This window comes from Coregonus lavaretus (assembly GCF_964263955.1).
Source record: "Coregonus lavaretus genome assembly, chromosome: 3".
Lineage (NCBI taxonomy): Eukaryota > Metazoa > Chordata > Actinopteri > Salmoniformes > Salmonidae > Coregonus > Coregonus lavaretus.
Genome location: NC_139990.1, coordinates 56,905,535 through 56,931,975, shown reverse-complemented (window position 1 = coordinate 56,931,975; position 26,441 = coordinate 56,905,535). Strand labels below are relative to the sequence as shown.

The 26,441-nt window shown below is 43.5% G+C and overlaps 2 protein-coding genes across 2 annotated transcripts in view; one reads left to right on the top strand and one right to left on the bottom strand.

The window, feature by feature from the left end:
- Positions 1–15,918, top strand: part of LOC311108156 (centrosomal protein of 162 kDa-like) — a gene marked incomplete at both ends in the record, with an annotated part of 28,045 nt that extends 12,127 nt beyond the window's left edge. The window contains 13 exons of the mRNA XM_084150781.1: positions 412–561; positions 1,189–1,301; positions 3,161–3,260; positions 3,394–3,520; positions 3,710–3,873; positions 4,190–4,288; positions 4,401–4,640; positions 6,928–7,134; positions 7,294–7,799; positions 14,898–15,039; positions 15,153–15,251; positions 15,417–15,551; positions 15,733–15,918. Coding sequence (XP_084006907.1) covers positions 412–561; positions 1,189–1,301; positions 3,161–3,260; positions 3,394–3,520; positions 3,710–3,873; positions 4,190–4,288; positions 4,401–4,640; positions 6,928–7,134; positions 7,294–7,799; positions 14,898–15,039; positions 15,153–15,251; positions 15,417–15,551; positions 15,733–15,918 — 2,268 coding nt within the window. The remainder of the gene's footprint in view (positions 1–411; positions 562–1,188; positions 1,302–3,160; positions 3,261–3,393; positions 3,521–3,709; positions 3,874–4,189; positions 4,289–4,400; positions 4,641–6,927; positions 7,135–7,293; positions 7,800–14,897; positions 15,040–15,152; positions 15,252–15,416; positions 15,552–15,732) is intronic.
- Positions 15,919–19,613: 3,695 nt separating this feature from the next.
- Positions 19,614–25,658, bottom strand: mrap2a (melanocortin 2 receptor accessory protein 2a; the record flags this gene model as incomplete). The annotated part of the gene is made up of 3 exons (XM_084157816.1): positions 19,614–20,133; positions 23,183–23,282; positions 25,535–25,658. The coding sequence occupies 3 exons, from the start codon at positions 25,656–25,658 to the stop codon at positions 19,614–19,616; spliced, it is 744 nt and encodes a 247-aa protein (XP_084013942.1).
- Positions 25,659–26,441: the final 783 nt, after the last annotated feature.

Genomic DNA, 26,441 nt, shown 5'->3' with positions numbered 1-26,441 from the left:
ACACTCTATTACATTCACATGGACAGTAATGTCTGTAAAGAGCATAGTAGCATAGTTCCATCTGTTTGGTCACCTGTGGCTTCCTACATCTAACATGTTCTCATTGACTGTCGGAACAGTTTAAAACCCCTACGTCAGCACTCTTGTTGCTATGGCACTAGCAATGCTCATTTTATTTGGCTGCTTTTTGTGTCTGAATTTTGTAATACTGTTATTCAAGCCATTGAATAAAGCCGTTGTGAAGGACCCAGCTGATACAGGAGAAAAATAAAGCATACCATTAAACAATAGCATGTTATCTAAGACATCTCTGCCATCCACTGAAGGCCAGTTAAATGAGCTCCAACTGTAGTAGATGCAGACATCACTCGTGTGTTATTTGTGATGTGTATCTTGTCCCCTGTGTTTCAGCTGCACAGTGCAGAGGAAGCCAACAGCAGGAAGAAGGGCCGGTGGGGTCTGGGTCTGGACGAGCCCTCGGACCCCCTCACTGAGGACAAACTCAGACTGATCGAGAAAGAGGTGAAGGAACAGGAGACCATCATCCAGGGATACCAGCAGGTCTGTACACATGTCTGTTAGTCTCTGTCTACTCAGCTCCATTTGTCTGTGATTGTTTGGCTGTCTCTCTGGGTCTTTTCTCTTCCAGTCTGTGTTTTAAGGAAACAAGACTTAATTGTACTGCATTTGTTCAGCGCCAGGCTGTGGGTGACTCATTGCCTTTGAATCCATCCCAATTACCCAGAGTCTCTGAGACTGTGGAGGTTATATACAGGCCACTGTTCAGAGTAATGAATGGAATTCCTCTGTTCACTGACTTAATTCCTGGAGGGTGGGTGGGTTTGTGTTAGGCAGCACAGTTAGCCTTTTTTCCTCCAGATTGTGAGCAGCTTAGAGATATGACATAAACACTGTCTGATAACCTCTCATAATCACAGTGCCTACAGCTGAGCTCCTAGAATCAGTGGCTACATACACACCACCAAGGTGGAACTGTAGCAGTTCTTAATTAGGCATGGTGAATGCATTTCCTCATTTCACAGCTTCTAATCATATTCCTTTCTAGTTTTATTTTATGTCGCCTAAATGCGTAGGTATTTCTGATCAAACCAATTTTCCCAGATGGGCCCATAGTTGAGGCACTTAATGTGATTCTCTCTCTCCTTGCTTGTGGCGTGTGTATAACAGGAGAATGAGAAGTTGTACCTGCAGATGAAGGCTCTTCAGGCTCAGGGTAAACTCAATGAAGAGGCCATGTTCACAGAGAACCAGAGGCTGCTAAATGAACTGGCCTTTACCAAGTGAGTTGACACATACAGTTGAAGTCGGAAGTCTACATACACTTAGGTTGGAGTCATTAAAACTCGTTTTTCAACCACTCCACAAATTTCTTGTTAACAAACTATAGTTTTGGCAAGTCGGTTAGGACATCTACTTTGTGCATGACACAAGTCATTTTTCCAACAATTGTTTACAGACAGATTATTTCACTTATAATTCACTGTATCACAATTCCAGTGGGTCAGAAGTTTACAAACACTAAGTTGACTGTGCCTTTAAACCGCTTGGAAAATTCCAGAAAATGATGTCATGGCTTTAGAAGCTTCTGATTTGCTAATTGACATCATTTGAGTCAATTGGAGGTGTACCTGTGGATGTATTTCAAGGCCTACCTTCAAACTCTGTGCCTCTTTGCTTGACATCATAGGAAAATCAAAAGGAAATCAGCCAAGACCTCAGAAAAAAATTGTAGACCTCCACAAGTCTGGTTCATCCTTGGGAGCAATTTCCAAACACCTGAAGGTACCACGTTAATCTGTACAAACAATAGTACGCAAGTATAAACACCATGGGACCACGCAGCCGTCATACCGCTCAGGAAGGAGACACGTTCTGTCTCCTAGAGATGAACGTAGTTTGGTGCGAAAAGTGCAAATCAATCCCAGAACAACAGCAAAGGACCTTGTGAAGATGCTGGAGGAAACCGGTACAAAAGTATCTATATCCACAGTAAAACGATTCCTATATCGACATAACTTGAAAGGCCGCTCAGCAAGGAAGAAGCCACTGCTCTAAAACCGCCATAAAAAAGCCAGACTGCGGTTTGCAACTGCACATGGGGACAAAGATCTTACTTTTTGGAGAAATGTCCTCTGGTCTGATGAAACAAAAATAGAACTGTTTGGCCATAATGACCATCGTTATGTTTGGAGGAAAAAGGGGGTGCCTTGCAAGCCGAAGAACACCATCCTAACCGAGAAGCACGGGGGTGGCAGCATCATGCTGTGGGGGTGCTTTGCTGCAGGAGGGACTGGTGCTCTTCACAAAATAGATGGCATCATGAGGAAGGAAAATTATGTGGATATATTGAAGCAACATCTCAAGACATCAGTCAGGAAGTTAAAGCTTGGTCGCAAATGGGTCTTCCAAATGGACAATGACCCCAAGCCTACTTCCAAAGTTGTGTCAAAATGGCTTAAGGACAACAAAGTCAAGGTATTGGAGTGGCGATCACAAAGACCTGACCTCAATCCTATAGAACATTTGTGGGCAGAACTGAAAAAGCATGTGCGAGCAAGGAGGCCTACAAACCTAACTCAGTTACACCTGTCAGGAGGAATGGGCCAAAATTCACCCAACTTATTGTGGGAAGCTTGTGGAAGGCTACCCAAAATGTTTGACCCAAGTTAAACAATTTAAAGGCAATGCTACCAAATACTAATTGAGTGTATGTAAACTTCTGACCCACTGGGAATGTGATAAAAGCTTAAATAAATCATTCTCTCTACTATTATTCTGACATTTCACATTCTTAAAATAATAATAATAATAATATGCCATTTAGCAGACGCTTTTATCCAAAGCGACTTACAGTCATGTGTGCATACATTTTTTACGCATGGGTGGTCCCGGGGATCGAACCCACTACCCTGGCGTTACAAGCGCCATGCTCTACCAATTGAGCTACAGAGGAGTGGTGATCCTAACTGACCTAAAACAGGGAATTTGTACTAGGATTAAATGTCAGGAATTGTGAAAAACGGAGTTTAAATGTATTTGGCTTAGGTGTATGTAAACTTCAGACTTCAACTGTACGTACGCACACACGCGTACCTATCCACGTCATTGAATGTTAACACTGACACTTATTTATGCCCAGGGAGCAGATGAGCAATTCGCAGAGGACTGTGGGAAATGTAGGCTGTGTGGACCATATTCAGCGCATCACACAGCTGTTGGGCCAGATGCAGGCAGCACAGGTGAGTGTTCAGAGTCACGTCACACAACCACCTCTAAAAGGAAGGCCTAGATGTTGCTTTGGAGATTAATCAATCAACTCATCTTAAAAGGGAAGGATCAGTCTCACCTTTGACCGTGTGTGTGTGTGTTTAGAGGACTGAACAGAGACTGGTGGAGGAGACCCACAGGCTGAAGCAGGAGAAACAGGCCCTGGAGGTGGACCTTCAAATGATAAGGAAAGAGAGAGACCTGGTCAAAGCACAGGTGGTCTACACCTCAGGTTAGTGTGTGTGAGACATGGAGGCTTGAGTGTGCAGTCAAATCTCTTGTTTCTACTCCCAAAAGACAATGAAATATTCCCTGTTTACAGACGTGGTTTAACCTCCATTAAAACATCCCATTGTTGTGGTTGACAGTCAAGTGGAGCTCTGTGACATGCTGTGGTCTGTATTGTCCTTGTCTCTGCCAGGGGATAAGAGCTTTGAGCTGCGGGTGGCAGAGGACAGGCATAAGGAGGAGGTGTGTGTTCTGAAGAAGAGGGTCCAGTGGTACGCTGAGAACCAGGAGCTGCTAGACAGAGACTCTGCCAGACTGAGGGCTGCCACCGCAGAGACACACAAACTCACAGACCAGGTAGGACCAACTCACAGACCAGGTAGGACCAACTCACAGACCAGGTAGGACCAACTCACACAGCAGGTAGGACCAACTCACAGAGCAGGTAGGACCAACTCACAGAGCAGGTAGGACCAACTCACAGAGCAGGTAGGACCAACTCACAGACCAGGTAGGACCAACTCACACAGCAGGTAGGACCAACTCACAGACCAGGTAGGACCAACTCACAGAGCAGGTTAGACTTACTTGACCTTATTTGAGAGTGTGTATTGTATTACTGTCATTTCCTGTAGTTCAGTATTTTGAATGAAAAGTTTGTTCCTCCAATCAGGTGGAAAAGCTGAAGATGGAGGTGGGGAAGAGAGCCAATCAGAGTAAGTCTAAAGGGAGAGCTGGAGACGCTAAGAGGATACAGGACCTAGAACGACAGGTGAGTCAGTTGAGAAATATTTCCACTGTGTGTGCGTGCGTGCACCTATCCCTGATTAACGGCATACCTCTCCTATCTCATGACTAATATTTATCCTCCCCCTCTCTCCCAGGTGAAGGAGATGGAGAAGATTCTCAGACATAGGAACCCGAACTCCCTCACAGCGCTCATCTACGCTGCAGTCAACGCACCTGCAGTGGATGAGGATGGAGGGGCCAAGAGCTCCCCGCCCACTCAGACCAGGGCCCTATTGGAGCGGCGCATCCAGAGGCTGGAGGCGGAGCTAGAGAGCCGTGACGACGAGGCCAAACGCAGCCTCCGAGCCATGGAACAGCAGTACCAGCGGATTAAGGTCTGTTCATACTCTCAGCTGTGTGGCACTGTTATGTACTCATACAACCCTGTGTTCCCATTCCCTGTCACTAGGCCTCACAGTCCTGTACCAATTAACTCTCTACACATGCTTACGATGACTTACTCTGACATACAGTACCAGTCAAAAGTTTGGACACCTACTCATTCCAGGATTTTTCTTTATTTGTACTGTTTTCTACATTGTAGAATAATAGTAAAGACAACAAAACTATGAAATAACACATATGGAATCATGTAGTAAACAAAAAAGTGTTAAACAGATCAAAATATATTTTATATTTGAGATTCTTCAAATAGCCACCCTTTGCCTTGATGACAGCTTTGCACATTCTTGGCATTCTCTCAACCAGCTTCTTCATGAGGTAGTCACCTGGAATGCATTTCAGTTAACAGGTGTGCCTTGTTAAAAGTACATTTGTGGAATTTCTTTCCTTCTTAATGCGTTTGAGCCAATCAGTTGTGTTGTGACAATGTAGGGATGGTATACAGAAGATAGCCCTATTTGGTAAAAGACCAAGTCCATATTATGGCAAGAACAGCTCAAATAAGCAAGGAGAAACGACTGTCCATCATTACTTTAAGACATGAAGGTCAGTCAATCCAGAAAATGTCAAGAACTTTGAAAGTTTCTTCAAGTGCAGTTTCAAAAACCATCAAGCGCTATGATGAAACTGGCTCTCATGAGGATCTCCACAGCAATGGAAGACCCATAGTTACCTCTGCTGCAGAGGATAAGTTCATTAGTTCCCAGCCTCAGAAATTGCAGCCCAGACACATGTCAACATCAACTGTTCAGAGGGGACTGTGTGAATCAGGCATTCATGGTGGAATTGCTGCAAAGAAACCACTACTAAAGGACACCAATAAGAAGAAGAGACCTACTTGGGCCAAGAAACACGAGCAATGGACATTAGACCGGTGGAAATGTGTTCTTTGGTCTGGAGTCCAAATTGGAGATTTTTGGTTCCAACTGCCGTGTCTTTGTGAGATGCGGTGTGGGTGAACGGATGATCTCTGCATGTGTATTTCCCACCGTAAAGCATGGAGGAGGAGGTGTGATGGTGTGGGGGTGCTTTGCTGGTGACACTGTCTCTGATTTATTTAGAGTTCAAGGCACACTTAACCAGCATGGCTTTCACAGCATTTTACAGTGATACGCCATCCCGTCTGGTTTGGGCTTAGTGGGATTATCATTTATTTTTCAACAGGACAATGGCCCAACACACCTCCAGGCTGTGTAAGGGCTATTTTACCAAGAAGGAGAGTGATGGAGTGCTGCATCAGATGACCTGGCCGCCACAATCCCCTGACCTCAACCCAATTTGAGATGGTTTGGGATGAGTTGGACCACAGAGTGAAGGAAAAGCAGCCTACAAGTGCTCAGCATATGTGGGAACTCCTTCAAGACTGTTGGAAAAGCATTCCAGGTGAAGCTGGTTGAGAGAATGCCAAGAGTGTGCAAAGCTGTCATCAAGGCAAAGGGTGGCCATTTGAAGAATCTCAAATCTCAAATATATTTTGATTTCTTTAACACTTTTTTTTTTTTCTGTTTACTACATGATTCCATATGTGTTATTTCAAAGTTTTGATGTCTTCACTATTATTCTACATTGTAAAAATTTGTAAAAATAAATAAAAACCCTTCAATGTGTAGTTGTGTCCAAACTTTTGACTGGTAGTGTACATGGCCTTGCTGTAAACACAACAGCTTCCACACATTGCCACAACGGTCTCATACACGTAACGGTGTCCACACACACACAAAATGGCCTCACACACCACTCAAATTGCCTCTTAGAACTACTTGAAGATGTTCATCCTCAACACAAAACACTCACTGAATGTCCTCTCTCACAAAAAGGAAAGATGAGAACATGGTGATGACTCATTACTGTTCCCCCAATTCTCTTCGCATGTCTTTTTAGAGAGGGGTTAGAGAGGGCAAGTTCCAACCGCCTTGTACAACACAACACTTGAATTGAAAGTTCTGTTAAAAGCTCACGATGGAGACCTTGATGATGTCCATGATTCACTCCCTCCTCCTCTGTATGATATGTGTTATCCTTTCCAAATGTATGATGTCATTAGTCTTAATGTGATGGTTCATTAGACCAACACTGCACCGGAAAAAGCTTTTTTCAGAAAATGTGTTGTGAGATGAATAAATTGTATGAATGGAAATAAATCCCTTAAATATAGAAGTAGACTCACTTACATTGTGTGTGTGTGTGTGTGTGTGTGTGTGTGTGTGTGTGTGTGTGTAGCTCCAGTATGAGCAGCAGATCAGTAGTCTGGAGCAGCGGTTATCCCAGAAACACCAGGACCAGACCGGGTCTCCTGGGGTCTGGCAGGCCCAGGTCTGCTCCCTGCAGCAGGAACTGGAGCACCTGAAGGAGAACCATCAGAGTAGAGAGAAAACTCTACAGGCTGAGGTCCACTCCCTACAGGAGCAGCTCACACAACAGGCACAGGTAGGCCTACCTGTCTTGCCTACCTGCCTTCTTGTTAGCCCACCTAAGAGCACCACTATGGAAATAAGCCTTAATAATTCATCCTGGATAATTGTTTTAAATGTATGTCATGTTACCTGGAGCAGGTGTATGTGTATTTTAATCAAATAAATTGATCAGTCTACCAACGAGCCAGAGAGAGCCCCCCAGCGCAGCCCGTCCCGCCACCAGCGCCAAACAGAGACGGCCCTGGGGGTCCGGATAGAGAGACTCAACCAGGAGCTGTCAGCCAAGACCCGCAGCGTCCAGGAGCTGAGCCGCACCGTGGAGAGACTCCAGAGGGAGAGGAAGACCATGCTGTGTGGCCCTGGCCCCAGATCAGAGGGCCGTGTTGGGCCTGGCGAGGCCAGGCGGCAGGCAACCGGATCCAAAGGACCCATGGTGGTGGTGGCTACCCCAGGGGAGAGGGGAGGCACGGTGGGAGGAGGGGGAGAGACCGCAACCTTCCCTCCCACTCAGGATGAGAAGGACTACCAGCCCACAGCGTTCTCTGGGAGCCATATCTCAGAGGTGCTGCAGGAGAGCGAGGGGTTAAGGCTGCGTCTAGAGCAGCTGGAGCTGCAGATGGACAAGGAGAGGGTGGTACTGCAGGCTGCAGCCACACAGGCCCAGGCCCAGCTACGCAGGTATGTAGACACACACTCATTTTGAATGCTTTATTTCAGTACAAAGGACTCCAATAGTTCAGTGGTTATGCAGGTGCCTGAACATTGTTCATTGATAGAACTTCTGTAAGGCTTTTTCACAATGGTGTGTACAAACACAGTTTCCTCCATACAGACATACTGCCCATAACAGCAGCCTGAGTTCATATTCCACCTCAGGGCTCAACATTAATACTCTTCCTCTTGTCCGGGGCAAGTATTTTAATTTTATTTTTTATGTCGGAAAATAAGAAAATAGATTTGAGTAAGTAAGAAATCACAATGTCAAACAATTACTCCGAACAGAATTGGATCAGAGAGGCCAACATTGGAATAATATTCTAATCTATTTTTCATGTACATAAATAAAAAAGCCAAAGTGTAGGTGATATGCATATTGGCTATAGCCTTGGCTAAACCAATGCTGACATGAGGGAGGTGCCATTTAAATGTAGCCAAACTTTAATGAGACATTTCATTACATAAATATAGGCAAAACGGCAGTCTTGTTTGACAAATATAATGAAGGATGATTAACATTAACGTCTAAAGGCTTGATTCTGTCGACATACTCAAGCCACAGTTCGTTCAGATCAAATGGTCACGAGCAGAGAGTGAAGGACAGTGTCTGTTGTGTACCACACATCACCCACCTTGAATCTGAGTGGAGGCGGTCAGCCTTTTGAAACTATTTAACCATAAACTTAATTGTTTAAAACCTGGATGTTTTATGTGATTTTATGAAGCATGTTTTACCTTGATTCAAAGTAGCCTAGCCTAGCCAAAGTACGACCATAGAAGTGTTGAGGGAATTATTTTATAAACACTTAATATGCCATTTCAAACCAGCATTTTGCTCGTGTTCCTTTATTTTTCATATCAATGTTTTTTTACTGTCCAGCAGCCAAAGGCATAATCCTAGTCACATGAAACCGCTCACGCATGCAGTGAACTTTTGAGAACTGTTTTCCCTCTAAATTACATTTTGGAATATTCCCGCTTAGTTTTCAGCCATGTGCGCATTGTTGAGCTTATAATATGAAGAAATAAAATGTTATCAACATTTTAAACTAAACGGTCTGATCTGTTTCATCAGCCTCATTGCTTTTTAAAATTGTATGTGCAGCGGTTGTATGAATTTTGGATCTATCTTCCCAGAGCTGTCCCAGAGTCTGTTTTGAATACCTTTTTTATCGTCCCAGGGACGATGGGACGCCCTTAATTTCGAGCACTGGCTGGAAATTATTTTTTGAAGACATAAAAATAATTTGGTTGTAATTGTGATGTTGCAAAATTCTATAGGCTACCAAGAGTGGCCAACTGTCCTCCAGGAGAGCCTTAAAGGGGCAGTGTTGTATTTTGAGACTGGCTAGAATATACAAAGAAGCCAATAGGCAGAGTGTAGCCTACATTTATGTCTGATTCTCTATGGTAAAAAAGATAGTAATGCATTTTATTTTGTGAAGTGGTTCCTTGCATCATACAATGAAGTAAAAATGGTGTTACAGATTTTTTTGTTGTTGTGGGGGACAAGTGACCTAAGCTTTTGGACAAGTAAAAAAAAAAAACAGACCTACTTGTCCAAAGGATAAGTGGCTAAAAAAGTTAATGTCAAGCCCTGCACCTGGTTAGCTGTTTTTCTATGGCAGCCCTGTTGCAAACTGCAGCCCACGCTAATGCACTTGTTCGAGACCACAAAAAATAAACTCCCAGAAATGGCTGTCTAATCCGAGGCTGGTGGTAATTTATAACTGAAGCCTAAAGAGATAATTGCAACACACTCAGGCACTCAGAGAAATGTCAACATGATTCTCAATCCCAAATAGACCCCTAATCACTACACCCTAGGCATGCGTTTGATACATGCATTTGATGCCGTCCCATTCATCCAGCCATTACATTGAGCATGTCCTCCGATTTTTTAAGTCACACCAGCCTCCACTGGTATGTAATGTAATATGTAACCGTGTGGTGGTTTTTACTACCTCCGAGGTCCAGGGGCCTCATTTATAAACGTTGCGTTAATTTCGCATTTAAATATCTGCGTAAGCCATTTCTGAAAAGAATGCATGCATATACAAATATTGAGATTCATAAACTTGGCATACGTCATACATACGCATGCTTCCCGTTATAAATCAGACCCATCCTAAAACTAAACACATTGTGAACGAGCATTATAACTCCACCTGGAAAACGCCAATCATTCACATATTATGGTGACAATAACACCCTTATTTTCCATATAATTTGGAACTGTTGGAATTAGCCCAAAGCGGTTTCTAAAAGAAATTGCAATGGCAAATGTGATAAAATGTTTTTGCATCTTGTTATTATACTTTCCAGTTTTTTAAAAGTTTTTTTATGAAATAGCTTGTCATTATATCCCTTATTTGCATAAAATACTACTTGCCTCCTTGCAATGCATTACTTCAACCACTAGAAATTGTGCGTACGCATGGTCTAAAGTTTGCGAGGAGGTAAGCAGTTTCTCACGTCAAGTTTAGTTTTTGTAAATGCCAACTTTTGTGTGAAAACGCATGTTTTGTGGTATATGTTGTACATACGTAATGTTGTAAATATGTCCCCTGGTGTGCTGACCACCAGAGGATTAGGGTTAGATGATATGTGATGGTGTATCATGTATCTACAGTGGGGAAAAAAATTATTTAGTCAGCCACCAATTGTGCAAGTTCTCCCACTTAAAAAGATGAGAGAGGCCTGTAATTTTCATCATAGGTACACGTCAACTATGACAGACAAATTGAGGAAAAAAATTCCAGAAGATCACATTGTAGGATTTTTAATGAATTTATTTGCAAATTATGGTGGAAAATAAGTATTTGGTCACCTACAAGCAAGATTTCTGACTCTCACAGACCTGTAACTTCTTCTTTAAGAGGCTCCTCTGTCCTCCACTCGTTACCTGTATTAATGGCACATGTTTGAACTTATCAGTATAAAAGACACCTGTCCACAACCTCAAACAGTCACACTCCAAACTCCACTATGGCCAAGACCAAGGAGCTGTCAAAGGACACCAGAAACAAAATTGTAGACCTGCACCAGGCTGGGAAGACTGAATCTGCAATAGGTAAGCAGCTTGGTTTGAAGAAATCAACTGTGGGAGCAATTATTAGGAAATGGAAGACATACAAGACCACTGATAATCTCCCTCGATCTGGGGCTCCACGCAAGATCTCACCCCGTGGGGTCAAAATGATCACAAGAACGGTGAGCAAAAATCCCAGAACCACACGGGGGGGACCTAGTGAATGACCTGCAGAGAGCTGGGACCAAAGTAACAAAGCCTACCATCAGTAACACACTACGCCGCCAGGGACTCAAATCCTGCAGTGCCAGACGTGTCCCCCTGCTTAAGCCAGTACATGTCCAGGCCCGTCTGAAGTTTGCTAGAGTGCATTTGGATGATCCAGAAGAGGATTGGGAGAATGTCATATGGTCAGATGAAACCAAAATAGAACTTTTTGGTAAAAACTCAACTCGTCGTGTTTGGAGGACAAAGAATGCTGAGTTGCATCCAAAGAACACCATACCTACTGTGAAACATGGGGGTGGAAACATCATGCTTTGGGGCTGTTTTTCTGCAAAGGGACCAGGACGACTGATCCGTGTAAAGGAAAGAATGAATGGGGCCATGTATCGTGAGATTTTGAGTGAAAACCTCCTTCCATCAGCAAGGGCATTGAAGATGAAACGTGGCTGGGTCTTTCAGCATGACAATGATCCCAAACACACCGCCCGGGCAACGAAGGAGTGGCTTCGTAAGAAGCATTTCAAGGTCCTGGAGTGGCCTAGCCAGTCTCCAGATCTCAACCCCATAGAAAATCTTTGGAGGGAGTTGAAAGTCTGTGTTGCCCAGCGACAGCCCCAAGACATCACTGCTCTAGAGGAGATCTGCATGGAGGAATGGGCCAAAATACCAGCAACAGTGTGTGAAAACCTTGTGAAGACTTACAGAAAATGTTTGACCTGTGTCATTGCCAACAAAGGGTATATAACAAAGTATTGAGAAACTTTTGTTATTGACCAAATACTTATTTTCCACCATAATTTGCAAATAAATTCATTAAAAATCCTACAATGTGATTTTCTGGATTTTCTTTTCTCATTTTGTCTGTCATAGTGCTGACTAAATACTTTTTTTCCCCACTGTACCTGTCCTACAGGGTCCAGAGCCCTATACTACGTACCTGGTTTGAGGAGTTAGCGAGTTAACTTTGGTGAACTCTGAATTCAACTCAGGATAACCTGTAGTATGAAAGTAGCTCACCTTTTAGCCAGGTACATTTCTTAGGCAACAAATCCTTCACAACTACCCTGCTCCAGGGCAGGCTAACTCATGGCTGACTCCATTTATCCTGAATGAAGTGTCTGAGCCACGAGTTGAGGACCAATGAATTCAGATTCTCTCCCTCTCGCAAAGATTACGTCATCATCCCTTCATTTGAGGAAGACGACTGATTTAATAAAAAATTGTATTAATGTTTTTTGTGTTTAAAATGCCTATCACATTACACATTTAGTAATAACAGAATGCATTTTAAACTTCATGCACAGTAAAACGTTGGTAATACAATTATTTGATCAATAGGAGTGGGGGAAAAAAGGTAAACACACCAAAGACGGCATTAACAATAAATAATAAAATAAAGACGGCCCTTCTAAAAGGGTCCTACTAATCACCCCAAAAGTACCCAAAACAACCCAAAAGTTCCTAAAACAACCACAAACCGGTACCCAAAAGTTGGGCATTAATTGGCCAGCCAAATGACCGCAGTGTCCGTAATAACTGTTGGAATAGCAAAAAATATATATACCTTTTTTTGTACGCAATTATTTAATTTTTTCTCCACTCCTGACTGCATGTGCTGCCATAGATTCTATTTCTGTGTGCCTCTGCTGCATCTTGCCTGCACCTTTTGTATATGTACTCGTTTGCTACAACACCTTCCTTGTTTCAGCAAGGCGCAACAAAGTTTCATCACGTGCAGAAATGGGCTCAACCACACGAATGCCCAGCCGGTAATATGGTAATTGTGCCAGCCCTACACTAAAGAACCCAACACAACCACAAACAGGTACTCAAAACAACCCCAAAATACCTAAAAGAACCACAAACTGTCTCCCCCCCCACCTCCCCCTGTCTCCCCCACCAGGTGCTGGTAAAGGTCAGGGGTGGTTGGGCAGGTACTGAACCACATCTGTCCCCACCCCAGAGAGGCAGGAAATCTCTCGCTCTCTCTCGCCATACTACTACCTGTCTAATAAACTGTCTGATTATGGCTGGAATGAAGGATGACTGATAGGCTGTGTGAAGGGTAATGATGGGAGGACTATCCTCCATGATGACCTACTGTATGGATGTTTCCCAAATGCCACACTATTCTCTATAAAGTGCACTACCCATAGGGATCTGGTCAAAAGTAGTGCACTATATAGGGAATAGGGTGGCATTTGGAACTCAGCCTATGTAGCAGAGGAGGACGTAGCTCCCAGCCAGTGATTCACATATTGATCTGATCCATAATAGGGTGATTGGGTTGATCACATGATCGATCGGCAGTCACTAACCTTGTTACTGTCTGAAGGTGACACATACATGGATTTCCATTATTTCATACAGAGAGGTGAGACTAACTTGCGTCCCAAATTGCAACCTATTCCCTGTGTAGTACACTACTTTTGACCAGAGTTCTGGTCAAAAGCAATGGACAATAAAGGGAATAGGGTGCCATTTGGAACACAGACAGCGTCCCTGGCCATCTGGTGTTGGCAGCACCTTGTCCCAACATCTGAATGCATCAACAGACTGGGCACACGGATCTACATACTAATCACAGGTAATCTCATTGAAGGAGGAGAGGTGACTCTGCCAAAACATGTAGTAGGGTGTCAAACCCACTCTGCCCAGAGCTTTTGTGATGAAATTTCACTTCCTTATGTTATAAAATACATTTTACTAAGACAAATAAGATTATTCATGTTCTGAATCGTTCAGTGGTGTTTTTCTTTAACATACGCTACCAGTCAAAAGTTTGGACACACCTACTCATTGAAGGGTTTTTCTTTATTTTTACAATTTTTTACAATGTAGAATAATAGTGAAGACTTCAAAACTATGAAATAACACATGGAATCATGTAGTAAACAGAAAAAAGTGTTAAACAAATCTAAATATATTTTATATTTGAGATTCTTCAAATGGCCACCCTTTGCCTTGATGACAGCTTTGCACACTCTTGCCATTCTCTCAACCAGCTTCACCTGGAATGCTTTTCCAACAGTCTTGAAGGAGTTCCCACATATGCTGAGCACTTGTTGGCTGCTTTTCCTTCACTCTGCGGTCCGACTCTTCCCAAACCATCTCAATTGTGTTGTGGTCAGGGGATTGTGGAGGCCAGGTCATCTGATGCAGCACTCCATCACTCTCTTTCTTGGTCAAATAGCCCTTACACAGCCTGGAGGTGTGTTGGGCCATTGTCCTGTTGAAAAACAAATGATAAGCCCAAACCAGACGGGATGGCGTATCACTGTAGAATGCTGTGAAAGCCATGCTGGTTAAGTGTGCCTTGAACTCTAAATAAATCACAGACAATGTCACCAGCAAAGCACCATCACACCTCCTCCTCCATGCTTTACGGTGGGAAATACACATGCGGAGATCATCCGTTCACCCACAACGCATATCACAAAGACACGGCGGTTGGAACCAAAAATCTCCAATTTGGACTCCAGACCAAAGGACACATTTCCACCGGTCTAATGTCCATTGCTCGTGTTTCTTGCCCCAAGCAGGTCTCTTCTTATTGGTGTCCTTTAGTAGTAGTTTCTTTGAACTACTAAACTGCATGTGCAATTACACGACTGATAGTTAGCGGCAGGCGGCTGAGCAATATCCACCGTTGTAATACGGATGAAGCCGTAAAAAATGTAAGCCTGTGCAGGAATGTAAATCTAGCTAGCGTTGTAGTATACCCCTCTGGAGCATTGACCACCAGAGGTTTAGGGTTAGAGGATGCTAGATGATATGTAAACGGTGCATCTACCATCCTGCAGGGTACAGGAGCATTCAGCAGACCAGGTGTCCTCTCTCAGGGCTGACCATCAGAGGGAGCTGGAGCGCCTGCTTACCAGCCACGCCCTCGCCCACTCCTCCTCTAAAGTGGCCGAACTGACCAATCAGGTGACCACGCAGGAGGTAAAGGCTCACAATGGACCAATCACATGTCAACTAATAGTTATTGGTGTTGTTCTTCCAGGTATAACGTATCAACAGGATAAACAGGTTTGTGTGTCTTTATGAACCTTCAGATCATGGTGCAGCACTTGCGTGACCAGGTGAAGGAACTGCAGGGGACAAAGGATGCTCTGGCTGTGTCCAAGCTGAGGGAGGACACCCTACAGAACCAGGTACTTATGATTCAGATAACATTTATCGTCCTCTCAACTTCATCAACACACTAGTGTTATCACAGTACTTGAAGTGTCATAGCAAGGAAACAACACAAGGTGAGTGTATTTCCTGGGGATAGCTCAACATTAATGGTTGTTTCATCTCTTTAACGCTCTCTTTAGCTGACAAAGCTGTTGGAGGAGCTGAAGCAGGCCAAGGAGTGCCACAGCCCAGAGCTCAGACACTTCACTAGCCTGGAGAGAAAGATCCACAGCATGGAGCTACGACACACTCAGAGGGAGAAAGAGCTCCAGCAGGTGAACACACACACACACACACACACACACACTATCCACACGCGCACACACACACACACACACAGAGGAAGAAAGAGCTGCTGCAGGTAAATACACACACCACCCACAGAAAGAACACTGAATAACACACACTGACCAAACACTGAACATTAACACATATGTCCATGGTGCCATCCTGCAGGTGATGGGTCAGACTCGGCTGGTGGTGGAGGCTGAGCAGCAGTCTGAGGTGGAGCGTTGGAGGAGGCTGGCTCAGGGGAAGACCCAGGAGCTGGAGGTGTTCCGTCTGGAACTGGACTCTATCCTGGACGTCCTGAGAGAACTACAGAGACAGGGAGTGGTCATCCCTGCTGTACCCTTCACCTAGAGGACCTGAACCATGGGACATAGGCTCTTTCTAATTAGTTACAAATCTGTCCTCACCTTGTCTGATCTGAAAGAATTGACCAGGTGAAAGCCAGCCTAATGATGAGCTTCCACTATTGTTTAAACCGGTTAAGTATTTTTTGTTCAGTGCAGATGAAGGGGAGGAGACGAGGAGAGGGTGGATTTGTAAGCAATTGAGAGCCAACTCACACACCCTTTAGGAGAACCCATCATTGTACTGAACAATCAGGTAATTTATTTTTGTAGATTTGTATTTTTATACTTGATCATTGGAATTTATTTTAAGTTATTCAATGCGTGTTAGAAAAATAAAGGACATTTTGTATAATTTTTTCCTGTGTGTTTGAATTTGTAACAAGTGTTCAGTAAAGCACAAAGTTGACTAACAAATGATTCAAATTCAGACATTTTGAAATTGGCCTATTGTTATCCCCAAGATGATTGTTGCTGTTGACTCCAATTGTCGGTTGTTGCTACTCATTAGTATATCATCAAAGCTCCTTTACACGTATTAGCATAACATCTGACAAGAAGAAAGTGGCTGGAGTTATTCATGGCAGCGAAGCGTTTTGTTCTGCAGGTGCACAGCAGGGCTTTTCGCTCTCTTGTAAACCCAACACAATAATGTTAGGTTTATTCTCCCCTGATCTAATCCTTAGAATTAGAGGATTGTAACTGAAACTCTGCATCAAACACTGCAGGGATTTTAAAGTTCTACTCTAGTCTCCTTTTCACCTCATTTACTTAGCAAAAGGCACATCTCAATAGGTGGTCCAGGTAACTCATGACATAGCACAAGTGGGGGGGCGGGCCTTTCCTCTTTTGTTCTCTATTGTTTCTCAAGCAAGTGGGGAGGCCGATGACATCACATCAGACCAACTCCCTGAATGCCCTACTCCTTGAAGTTTGCAGTTGTCTATAAAACACTCATGTATTTTAGTGTGTACTTTACTGTATTTATACTTGGGATATCACTTTTCAAAAGGGAAAGTTAAAAGTTAAATCCTGTAAAAATGAAAAGAAAACAATAGTGAAACAATTCACCACTTGTTTTTATCTTCAGAATTAGAGAACGTTCTGATTCATGGTTCCAAGGTACTTTGAAATGGTTATATAATTAACACAATCAGCTGGCGTTTTAAATAGTTTTATTTAGTCACAACCTTCTATAGACTTGACAGATGAGACATTGATATGACATGTAGGCAAAGCATTGACAGGAGCAACACGGTATATAAAAAGTTGGAAGTTTACATACACTTAGGTTGGAGTCATTAAAACTTGTTTTTCAACCACTCCACAAATGTCTTGTTAACAAACTATTGTTTTGGCAAGTCGGTTGGGACATCTGCTTTGTGCATGACACAAGTAATTTTTCCAACAATTGTTTACAGACAGATTATTTCACTTATAATTCACTGTATCACAATTCCAGTGGGTCAGAAGTTTACATACACTAAGTTGACTGTGCCTTTAAACAGCTTGGAAAATTCCAGAAAATAATGTCATGTCTTTAGAAGCTTCTGATAGGTCAATTGGAGGTGTACCTGTGGATGTATTTCAAGGCCTAACTTCAAACTCATTGCCTCTTTGCTTGACATCATGGGAAAATCAAAAGAAATCAGCCAAAACCTCAGAAAAAAAAATTGTAGACCTCAAAGTCTGGTTCATCCTTGGGAGCAATTTCCAAACGCCTGAAGGTACCACGTTCATCTGTACAAACAATAGTACGCAAGTATAAACACCATGGGACCACGCAGCCGTCATACCGCTCAGGAAGGAGACACGTTCTGTCTCCTAGAGATGAACGTACTTTGGTGCGAAAAGTGCAAATCAATCCCAGAACAACAGCAAAGGACGTTGTGAAGATGCTGGAGGAAACAGGTACAAAAGTATCTATATCCACAGTAAAACGAGTCCTATATCGACATAACCTGAAAGGCTGCTCAGCAAGGAAGAAGCCACTGCTCCAAAACCGCCATAAAAAAGCCAGACTACGGTTTGCAACTGCACATGGGGACAAAGATCGTACTATTTGGAGAAATGTCCTCTGGTCTGATGAAACAAAAATAGAACTGTTTGGCCATAATGACCATCGTTATGTTTGGAGGAAAAAGGGGGTGCCTTGCAAGCCGAAGAATACCATCCCAACCGTGAAGCACGGGGGTGGCAGCATCATGCTGTGGGGGTGCTTCGCTGCAGGAGGGACTGGTGCACTTCACAAAATAGATGGCATCATGAGGAAGGAAAAGTATGTGGACATATTGAAGCAACATCTCAAGACATCAGTTAGGAAGTTAAAGCTTGGTCGCAATTGGGTCTTCCAAATGGACAATGACCCCAAGCATACTTCCAAAGTTGTGGCAAAATGGCTTAAGGACAACAAAGTCAAGGTATTGGAGTGGCCATCACAAAGCCCTGACCTCAATCCTATAGAACATTTGTGGGCAGAACTGAAAAAACGTGTGCGAGCAAGGAGGTCTAGAAACCTCATTCAGTTACACCAGCTCTGTCAGGAGGAATAGGCCAAAATTCACCCAACTTCTTGTGGGAAGCTTGTGGAAGGCTACCCGAAACGTTTGGCCCAAGTTAAACAATTTAAAGGCAATGCTACCAAATACTAATTGAGTGTATGTAAACTTCTGACCCACTGGGAATGTGATGAAAGAAATAAAAGCTGAAATAAATAATTCTCTCTACTATTATTCTGACATTTCACATTCTTAAAATAAAGTGGTGATCCTAACTGACCTAAGACAGGGAATTTGTACAAGGATTAAATGTCAGGAATTGTGAAAAACTGAGTTTAAATGTATTTGGCTAAGGTGTATGTAAACTTCGGACTTCAACTGTATATAACAGTTTAGAGTGATGAACAGGTGTGCTACGATTAGTACTGAACAAGGACAACATTCAGACTGCTGTTGAATTGAAAACCCAATAGAAGAGTCTTGCCTTTCTGGTGTATTTTGGTTATTGCATCAAATTGTCCTTACCTCTTCTTGTCTCCATCCCCTTAATTGACTCCTGCAAGGCCTCCACCACTATACATTCTAATCAACTTGAAGTTGGACTTCCAGTTTAGCGTTAATGTGACGTCACAAGTTCTGGCTCTACGTAGGCAACTTTGTTGACATAAAGATTAGAAAAGTAGCTCATCTCACATATGTACATTTAAATGATTATATGTGGACTATTTTAGCCTGACCAAATCTGAACAGAATGAAAAGGGCAGGATGTACAGTTACAGTAAGAGGATCCATAATATTCCATAATGTCCTAACAGAGGTGCTGTGAGAAGCTGGAACCACAGCCTAATTTGGAGAGCTTGCACTGTACATGACCGGCACAACACAGTTAGAATGTTAGATTAGGACCTATTTGAACCTCCATAAATTTGGTTGACACAACTCTCTCTATATAAGGCTGGTGAGTCCTGTGATGTCCTCATAATTATCCATAATGTCCTAACGGAGGTGGTGTGAGAAATAAGCTGGACCATAGTCTATTGTGTGATGGGCAGGACTGTCCATCTTGTGAAGGGCGCTGCGTGGCCGATGACACTCCCCCTCTAGGATGATTGGTGGTTCCCCCAGTTAATCGTGTGATGGGCCCCATGGGAATGACACTCCCCCGCCAGGATGATTGGCGGCTCCCCAGGAAGTAGAGGGGACCTTAGTCCATCATGTGATGTGTGCTGTGGGGCCGATGACACTCCCCCTCCATGATGATTGGCGGCTCCCCCAGCAGCAGATCGTCCTCCCCCAGGGCGGAGCTGTGCTCGGAGTTCACAACGTTAGGGATGTTGAAGTGGGACAGGAACATTGCCTCTCTGTGGTCAGTCCGGTTCCCCCCCAGCATGGCAGCCCCTTGCAGGGCAAGGCTGACACCTACCCCTTCTCCTATCCTCACCACCACCCCCTCCTCCTCCTCTGGGCTGCCTGACCTGCCTCGCCCCAGCCCCGGGACCAGCCCTCCTCTGGGTGCTCCCACAGCTCCTGCCCCAGCTCTAGGCCTGGACCCCCCCTGGGCCTGGGCCTGTTCCTCATTGATGTAGCAGTGGAAGAGGGAGCAGCTGAGAGAGGAGTCCAGTAGGGGGCGATGGAGGCAGGGCCGGTTGACAGGGTCTGCAGGGGGGCAGAGGTCCTCCACACAGCTGGTCAGACGAACACGCTTGTTACGGGGCTCAGCTCCTCTGGACGGGGGACAGTTGAGGACCAGGAGTGTATCAGAAGAAAAATAGGTGTGACTACCTCACAATTAAAAGTGAAAAACATAAATTGCCTTAATCAGAATCAGGGAGAGGGAAGAAAGAGACATGGATGTTAGGTAAGAGGGTATCATGTGTTCTCTTTTGGGGCGTATGACTCTTCATTCATGCTCTCATTTTGGTGCAATAATCTTTGGATTGTATAATCAATGCATGTTTGGAAAGAGCTGTGTTGCACATCCGTGCGCTAAGTCTGTGTATATTGGCTCAACACCATATTTCTATCCTCTTAGCGGTGTGTCTTTGTTTTTTGTCTTTAGCTCAGCTCAGTATAGAGAGGGAGGGAGAGGGAGGGAGAGAGTAAGCTGAGTAAATGGATGTCATGGTGTTGGACTGGAGCAGTGGAGTGCTGTGATCAGCAGACCTGGGAGGTTAACAGGCTTGGCCCTGAGGTTTGTCTGTAAGGGATCCCAGAGCTGAGCCTGGCAGAGATCCACTCCAGAGGAACAGATACATACAGACTCACTGGCTCAGCTCTCTGACAGCTATTGAGAGAGCCATGGCACCCGCCACACACACAGTCACAGCGATGAGGGTGGTTCATAGAGTGAAAGAAATTGAGCTTAAAGAAAGAGTCAGCTTAGAGAGAGTTGAGAAAGGGAGACTGGCAGAGAGAGAGGGGATGGAGCTCCAAGAGAAAGAGAATTCAGACACTGTATGCAAACAGACTGCATCATCACATTGCCGTACGATAATTGCTATGCAATTGTTGCAGTCTATGCACCGCATCACCACAATCAGAATCACGCAACATGGACGTTTTAATCATTATCTTTCAGCCACATGCTGTGTGTAACAACAGGCTCACTTTATTATGAATCAAATCAGCAATAGCAATGGCATAGGTCTATATTACATAAAACATAATTGGTAACACTTTACTTGACACCCAGCATCATAACACGTTATGACACAGTGATAACCATGTCATAATATGTGATAACAGCTGACATAACTTGTCATAACCTGTTATAATATGGTCATAACACTGTCGTGACACATATATTTAGACCTGTTGTGACGTATATTGTGTTATTTTATGGCTGGTTATGACACCTACATAAGAGTGTACAAACCCACAAAACCTACCATGGTAGTTATTTTATGGCAGGTTATGACACCTACATAAGAGTGTCAAAGCCCACAAAACCTACCACACAAGGCAAAACATTCAATTTCACCATAGCCTACTTGTCAACAGTATGTTTATGTTATATACTTTATTTTTATTTTTTATTTTTTATTGACCATGTTAAATTATCATTGTAATTGCGCACACATTGATGTCAGACATGCACCCACCCCAATGTTCTGTTGATGATGACTGGGATGAATGCAGGAGCAGATTTCAGGAACATGACAAGACAGTCTTTTTGACTGATGACTGATGTAAGGGCACGTATGTGATATGTCTATCTGGCTTATATGATTATGATGGTCATAATGCTTCTTGGCAGTGTCATAAAGTGTATTTTCTTAGTCTAAGTAAAGTGACACAGGATGGTCATAATGCTTCATGACAGTGTCATAAAGTGTATTTAAAATATGATGAAAAAACATGACTGTAGAAAATTCATTACAACAAAAACAAAAGATTTAAGAGACATACTTTCAAATGAAAGGAAACTTCTTGGCAGGGAAAAAAACTAATTTGAATAAATGTAGGCTTTCACACTCTTATGTAGGTGTCATAACCAGCCATAAAATAACACCATGTATGTCACAACAGGTGTAAATATATGGGTCATGACAGTGGTATGACCATATTATGACAGGTTATGACAAGTTATGTCAGCTGTTATGACATATTATGACAGGGTTATGACCGTGTCATAACGTATTGTGACACTGGGTGTCAACTAAAGTGTTACCACATAATTGCATAAAATTATAAACATCATAAACTTTGATCTTGTACTTTAAATGTATTGACCTGTCAAAATGTCTTGTTGCTATCCCATAAACACACAAAAAAGCTACAGATTTGCACTGTCTTCTGTGGTTAATCTGCTTCCGTTTCTGAGATCGCACGGCAAAGCAACGCACAAGTTGGAAAATTCCAAAGTATGCAACACACTGCACACACCGACCGCAGCCTAGTCCGGCAGATGAGTCGCAGCGGTGCGGCTTGCCTCCCATTGAAATGAATGGACTTCCACCGGAACGCATACAGTTTACCGCAGTTTGTTTGCACGAGGCTAGAGAGAGAGATGAGGGGAGTGGGAGAGAGACAGGGCACAGAGGGAGGCAGAAGAGAGGGACCACCAAGGAAGAGATCTCTGACTGAAAAGGAGAGAGAAAGAAGGATTGAGGCAGAGTTTATAATAAGAAAAATGAGGGCGCTGGCAGAGAGAGAGAGAGAGAGAGAGAGAGAGAGAGAGAGAGAGAGAGAGAGACTACAACCATGGATGCTACAAGCATGGATAAAAGGGAAGAGGGCTGCTGATAATTAGAATACTTTACTAAGAGGTCATCAAACATCAGAGTGCACTGAGACTGGGAGCGAGAATTGTCTCACTTACAGAGAGGAAAACCAAGAGACACTCTAGCATAATGCTGAAGCTCTCCAAACAATGATCTGAACCAGGCGCTCTCTGTGGTGCTGAAGCAGAACTAACCACAGCCTGTGTAAGGCTCTGCCACTAACACGCCTGGTGCTGTCCATGGTGCTGAAAACAAAGTACCACAAAACTTGGGATATGAAACAGCCACACTGACAATGGTATTTACCTGGTGTGAAAAATTATTGCGCATGCTAAGAAACTGTCCGTGGTGCTGAACCACCACTAATAAGCATGGTGCTGTCCATGTTCCTGAAAAGCACCATGAAACTTGGAACATGGACCAGTCACACTGTCTATGCCATTTACCTACAGCGGAAAATAATTGTGTACATGTTAAGAGGCACTGGGGGTTGGTGGACTGCTAAGTAATTCACTTGATTGACGTGATGGCTGGTTGATAAGAGACTCACTCGGGATGTGGAGCTCCTGTCTTGGTGAGCAGCGTCAGGACAAAGAACATGAAGATGACAAAGACAGCCAGGCCCACCCAGAAGCCTATCACAATAGAGTCTGCAACATAACAAGATTTGATTGACAGGGCAAATACATGTTTTAGTTCCAATGTATTGTAGGCTATTACAGTGGGGAAAAAAAGTATTTAGTCAGCCACCAATTGTGCAAGTTCTCCCACTTAAAAAGATGAGAGAGGCACACGTCACGTCAACTATGACAGACAAATTGAGAAAAAAAAATCCAGAAAATCACATTGTAGGATTTTTAATGAATTTATTTGCAAATTATGGTGGAAAATAAGTATTTGGTCACCTACAAACAAGCAAGATTTCTGGCTCTCACAGACCTGTAACTTCTTCTTTAAGAGGCTCCTCTGTCCTCCACTCGTTACCTGTATTAATGGCACCTGTTTGAACTTGTTATCAGTATAAAAGACACCTGTCCACAACCTCAAACAGTCACACTCCAAACTCCACTATGGCCAAGACCAAAGAGCTGTCAAAGGACACCAGAAACAAAATTGTAGACCTGCACCAGGCTGGGAAGACTGAATCTGCAATAGGTAAGCAGCTTGGTTTGAAGAAATCAACTGTGGGAGCAATTATTAGGAAATGGAAGACATACAAGACCACTGATAATCTCCCTCGATCTGGGGCTCCACGCAAGATCTCACCCCGTGGGGTCAAAATGATCACAAGAATGGTGCGCAAAAATCCCAGAACCACACGGGGGGACCTAGTGAATGACCTGCAGAGAGCTGGGACCAAAGTAACAAAGCCTACCATCAGTAACACACTACGCCGCCAGGGACTCAAATCCTGCAGTGCCAGACGTGTCCCCCTGCTTAAGCCAGTACATGTCCAGGCCCGTCTGAAGTTCGCTAGAGTGCATTTGGATGATCCAGAAGAGGATTGGGAGAATGTCATATGGTCAGATGAAACCAAAATAGAACTTTTTGGTAAAAACTCAACTCGTCGTGTTTGGAGGACAAAGAATGCTGAGTTGCATCCAAAGAACACCATACCTACTGTGAAGCATGGGGGTGGAAACATCATGCTTTGGGGCTGTTTTTCTGCAAAGGGACCAGGACGACTGATCCGTGTAAAGGAAAGAATGAATGGGGCCATGTATCGTGAGATTGAGTGAAAACCTCCTTCCATCAGCAAGGGCATTGAAGATGAAACGTGGCTGGGTCTTTCAGCATGACAATGATCCCAAACACACCACCCGGGCAACGAAGGAGTGGCTTCGTAAGAAGCATTTCAAGGTCCTGGAGTGGCCTAGCCAGTCTCCAGATCTCAACACCATAGAAAATCTTTGGAGGGAGTTGAAAGTCTGTGTTTCCCAGCGACAGCCCCAAAACATCACTGCTCTAGAGGAGATCTGCATGGAGGAATGGGCCAAAATACCAGCAACAGTGTGTGAAAACCTTGTGAAGACTTACAGAAAACGTTTGACCTGTGTCATTGCCAACAAAGGGTATATAACAAAGTATTGAGAAACTTTTGTTATTGACCAAATATTTATTTTCCACCATAATTTGCTAATAAATTCATTAAAAATCCTACAATGTGATTTTCTGGAAAAAGTCTTGTCTTGTCTGTCATAGTTGACGTGTACCTATGATGAACATTACAGGCCTCTCTCATCTTTTTAAGTGGGAGAACTTGCACAATTGGTGGCTGACTAAATACTTTTTTTCCCCACTGTATACCTGTAGCATGACAAAAACAACAGTATTTTAAGCACAATGAGATGGAGAGTAGAGAGAGAGAGAGAAAGAGAGAGATAAAGATATGAAAATGTATTATGGTCTAAGTGTCTAGACTGAGGTGACATTGATTTGTGCATGTTATCCTAGAGGGAAAATAAATGTATTGATTGTGTGTGTGTGTGTGTCTAATGTTAAAAGGCTGACACATACAGGCCTAAACAAGGAACCCCCTTACTCAGACACTCTCAGCATTGATATGCTTATATTTCTCTGCAGGGTTTCCACTCTAAGGCTGTCCCTGACAACACAAAACGGACCCCCCACCCCTCCCTCCCTCTTTCATAAACCACACACACACACCCTCTACCTCTTTGTCATTATGTAGAATATCTAGCCACTATACTTAACTTTAACTTCTAGCCAGAAATATAAATGTGATGCAATGAGCCATGGCAATTCTCAGGTATAAATACATGCACACATGATTTGATCACAATTCATTTCTACAATAAAGTAATGCATTCATAACGCAAAGTAGATGGGTGAAATGGATGGAGGGGCAGCACAGTACTATAAACAGAGATCCCGTACTTACATCGGTGCGCTTTGAGTCCCTCGAACGAAACAGGCTCCTCATCGTCGTAATATTCATATGTCCACTTGTAGTCCGGGTCCGGAGCGTTTCCGCCTGATATATTTGATTGGTTAAACTTGGACATCTCCAAAAAGATCCAAGAGCGCAGGAGATTAAAAACAACCAAAACGGCTAACGTTAAATGCCACACCGCAATGTGCCAAACAATGTCGAGTAGTGGTCATAAGTAGATTCGCAAGCTTCAGTCATTGGACACGGGACAATGTTGGTGCGGTGCGTGCGCAGTGAGACAGGTTTATTCCCTCACATCAATAAAAAAAAGCTAGCGAAGTAGGCGAGGATTTCTGAAATTGACTCTCCGTTTAATAACAGCATAACATAGTTATTATATGAGGTATACTAAACTTCACCACACGCAGCTATGTGCTTCCGTCGTGTTCTTACACCGCACGCTCTCCCTCTCTGGATTCGGAACGAAGGTGTGCCTCTCCATTGACATCATCTTGGATTGCTTTCGGACTCGCGCGCTTGGCTAGGATGCGCAGAGCAATAATGAGTTGGAGGACGGTAAAATGGAGAGCGGTAAGTAGGATATGTAGCCTACAATTTTAGAAGAGAGGGGCTGCGATGTGGAGTGATCTTATCACTATCTATCAATGAAAATATTTATGCAAAGGCACTAGTGGCTTTAAACATGTTCTGGACCTGTGTTTTGGAATACTGTCAATAGTCCATCATGTTCAAAGGTCAAGTGTACTCTATTTTATTGTCACGAAGTCTTAGAGTGAAATTACAGCAGCAGAATCCAGGCTATTCTTCATCTATGGTTCAACAGTTAATTAATCAGTGGATATTTGAAAAGCAATGACTTTCAGAAGATACATTTCATTCATCACTCTTTGTTCAT